The 3,080-nt window shown below is 54.3% G+C and overlaps 1 protein-coding gene across 1 annotated transcript in view; it reads right to left on the bottom strand.

Annotated features, from left to right (window-relative positions):
* The window catches only part of LOC108802833 (cytokine-inducible SH2-containing protein-like), a gene marked incomplete at its 3' end in the record, with an annotated part of 1,798 nt that extends 1,335 nt beyond the window's left edge, over positions 1–463 (bottom strand). The window contains exons 1-2 of the mRNA XM_018574686.1: positions 366–463; positions 2–110 (exon numbers count right to left, since the gene is read on the bottom strand). Of these exons, the coding sequence (XP_018430188.1) occupies positions 2–110; positions 366–412 (156 nt within the window). The remainder of the gene's footprint in view (position 1; positions 111–365) is intronic.
* Positions 464–3,080: the final 2,617 nt, after the last annotated feature.

The following is a 3,080-nucleotide window of genomic DNA, read 5'->3' as shown; positions in this document are numbered from 1 at the left end:
GGCAGGTCGGCGGGCTCAGGGGGTGCATGACTTGGTCGGCGGCGAATCCGGGGACCCCCACGCACAAAGAATGCCGACAGCCACTCTGATCCGCCAACAGGCTCTGTGGTCTGAAGGGAAGAGAAGAAGAAAAAAAAAAGGAGACGTTAGAGAGAGAGAGAGAGTGACGTCACGAGGACGAGCGACCTACAAAACGCACAAGGCGGCGAGAGAATACGTCGAACGTGATACAAAACATTTGCAACAATTGTAACGCAGTTCACGTGACGCAATGTAACAAACGCATTCGATCGACAAGCTTCGTCATCTGTTTTTTTGTTTTTTTAACAATCGTTTTCTGGACATGACGGCGTCGCGCGACTTACCCTCTCACGCAAAGAATCATATCCGTCCACGAAGAACGAAAAGGCATAAGTCTCTCGCGGAGACGGCTGGAAGCGCGGAATTCACAACGCTCTCCGGTGTGGGGAGGGATAATAATCGTCTTTTCAGGTTTGCTGGCGAGGGATCGTAGCTGACACTGGTCCTCCTTTCAGCAGCGCAGCGACCGTCTGTGACTGTCCGCCGTCTGCGCGCTGTGCCTATATATAGAAGCTTTGGGTGTGTGTCAGTATGCTGCCCCAATCTTAACAGCAGAACTGAGCTCGTATATTTCCAAGAACTTTCCAGGAAAAAGGGGGCGGGCCCATGCAAATCCACCAATGGCGGTGGGCAGGAGGAGGCGCTGTGTGTTCACCGAGCTCAGCCCTGGGAGGAGCTCTCCGTGCAGCGCGGCTTGTCCTCAGACGCAGGGGTGAACGCAGCTGCCAGCCTGCAGGACATGCCGAGGGCTTTTTTTTAATGCGTTTTATTCATTGCGAGTGTCTGCGTGTCCGACGACGCGCACCTGTCTGCACCTAGCAGAGAGCCAAAGCGAGCGGCGCTGTTTGTTTTCACCGCAGAGTCTCCAAGCAGCCAACGAGCTCATTGAGCTTTCCTGGAGATCTGCAACCTTGCTGCAGCGTGAGGTCGAGCGGTGCCGGATCCTGCTGAAGCAGCGGCTGCATGTTTCTGAAATGTGGGTCAGCCCTTGTCCCTGAGTGACAGGTGCCCTTTAAGGGAGCAGAAGCCTGAAGCCAAGGTGTAGGAGAGCCGACGACGACGTTCAAGTCCCCGGAGCGGCCCAGGCGTCCAGCCGGAGCGATAGTCACGAGCCGCGCGCTCTGTCCTGCGTCAGCCGCCATTGGAGGCTCAGGATTTGTAGTTGGGAGCAAAGACAGGAAGTTGGCTCTGTGCTGCAAAGTATATCTTCCCCCCGTGCTGCGCTGCTCTGATTTCTGCCCTCGTGTCGTCTGTATTATGAGCTCTGACCTCATATACACACATTAGAAATGTCTCTGCAATTGCAAATAGCAATAAACTTTATCGATTCCTCTGAAGCGAACATTGGCCCTACTCTCGCGTTTGGCTGAGACGCTCGCTGCACGTTCTGAGCTGCGAGAACAGGTGGACCTGTCATCAGATATCGCTGAGTAATGTGTCAGTGTGACCCTTCCAGGTATTTATTACCTCCCGCCGACAATGTAGGGTTGCCACCTGTCCGGGATGCACCCGGACAGTCCAGGTTTTGAATGCTGAGTCAGGGTTTCAAGGCAGCAGAAAATCAGACACAAGATGTTAGACAGTCAGGGGCAACCAAAATGAAGATAGGGGCTACTAGCCCCCCACTGAAAATAGTCTCAATTGTGATATTTACATATTAGTGGGTGGCGCAATTTACATATGAATAAGCTGTGACTCATTCTCCCACACAAATGTCTGGGCATCGCTAGAGTGTTCGGGTTTCACTTGAAGAAAAGGTGGCAACCCTACGACAATGCCTTCATCTGCTTTTCTCTCCAGAAGGGTTGCGCCATCTTTCTCCAGGCATCATCCAGGGTCACCATCTACTGCCTGACAACACTGAGCCACTGACTTGTAATTAGTAGCAGTGTTGTCAGCTCCTCTCCGGTTGCCCGTTGGGCTGCCTGTCTGACAGACCTGATAGTCATCAGTCCTGGGGGAGGGGAATGGGAATTCTGGGGGTGCAGCTGGCAATGTTCGGACGGACTCTTCATCTGTAAGTGACGCCGGGACCGGGAAGGTGACATCGGCCATGTGTACTCTGATGTCACAGGGCCGTGTAGAAGCTCAGCAGAAGACCTAGGGTTGCCACCTGTCCGGGTTTCACCCGGCAGTCCGGTTTTTGGGGCACAAGACACTAAATGTCGATACCGGCACTTTACATTTTTTCACAGATGAGGCTGCCTGAGGTCCCACGCTTGCTGGGGACCTCGGCAGCCTTCCTGTGAGCCGCGGGCTCTCATCCAACCTGACAGCCCGCATAGCCCATCTGAGAGCCCGCATAGCCCACCTGAGAGCCCGCATAGCCCACCTGAGAGTCCGCATAGCCCACCTGAGAGCCCAAACAGCCCATCTGAGAGCCCGCATAACCCATCTGAGAGCCCGCAGAGTCCACCTGAGACCCTGGAGACATCAGGGCGCCACCCCGGAACCCCACACAGAGTATGTAGCTTCTTATTATTTTGAATTGCTGTATAATGTATTGCTGGGACTTGTAGTCCTCCATAGCCGGTCTCCTCGCATCCTCCCCCGGCTACCTCTCCTCGCTCTCTCCTCTATAGTCTCGGAAAAAAAAAAAATGCCGGCGCTAGAGTGTTCGGGTTTCACTTAAGGTGGCAACACCCCCGCTTACAGGATGACGATGCAAACCCCAAAATACTTCCGGAATATTCCAGAGGGAACAGAAGCCGTCTGGGGGCTCTGCACATATCAGCGTCCCCCCAACGCGGAGATAGCAGTGTTGTCCTTGAAGCTTCCTTCATATTCAGCCGGTGGCACATTGTATTGGTCAGGGGGTCATGGCGCCTGTGTATGGACAGCGATGTCGCCCGATGAACGGCGGTGTCTATCATCTGTCTGTGCGATGTTTAGGTCTGCTGGGAGTTGTAGTTCCTTATCGCATAGAAGGGAGGGGCCAGCTCGGCGCTGTCTCTGGGGCTCTTGGCCTGATATTGAGCCTCCTTGAGGCAGACGCAGGT

This window comes from Nanorana parkeri, unplaced genomic scaffold (genome assembly GCF_000935625.1).
Source record: "Nanorana parkeri isolate BGI_ZX_2015 unplaced genomic scaffold, ASM93562v1 scaffold3162, whole genome shotgun sequence".
Lineage (NCBI taxonomy): Eukaryota > Metazoa > Chordata > Amphibia > Anura > Dicroglossidae > Nanorana > Nanorana parkeri.
Note: the sequence above shows the minus strand (reverse complement) of the source record. Positions and strands in the feature narration are given on the sequence as shown.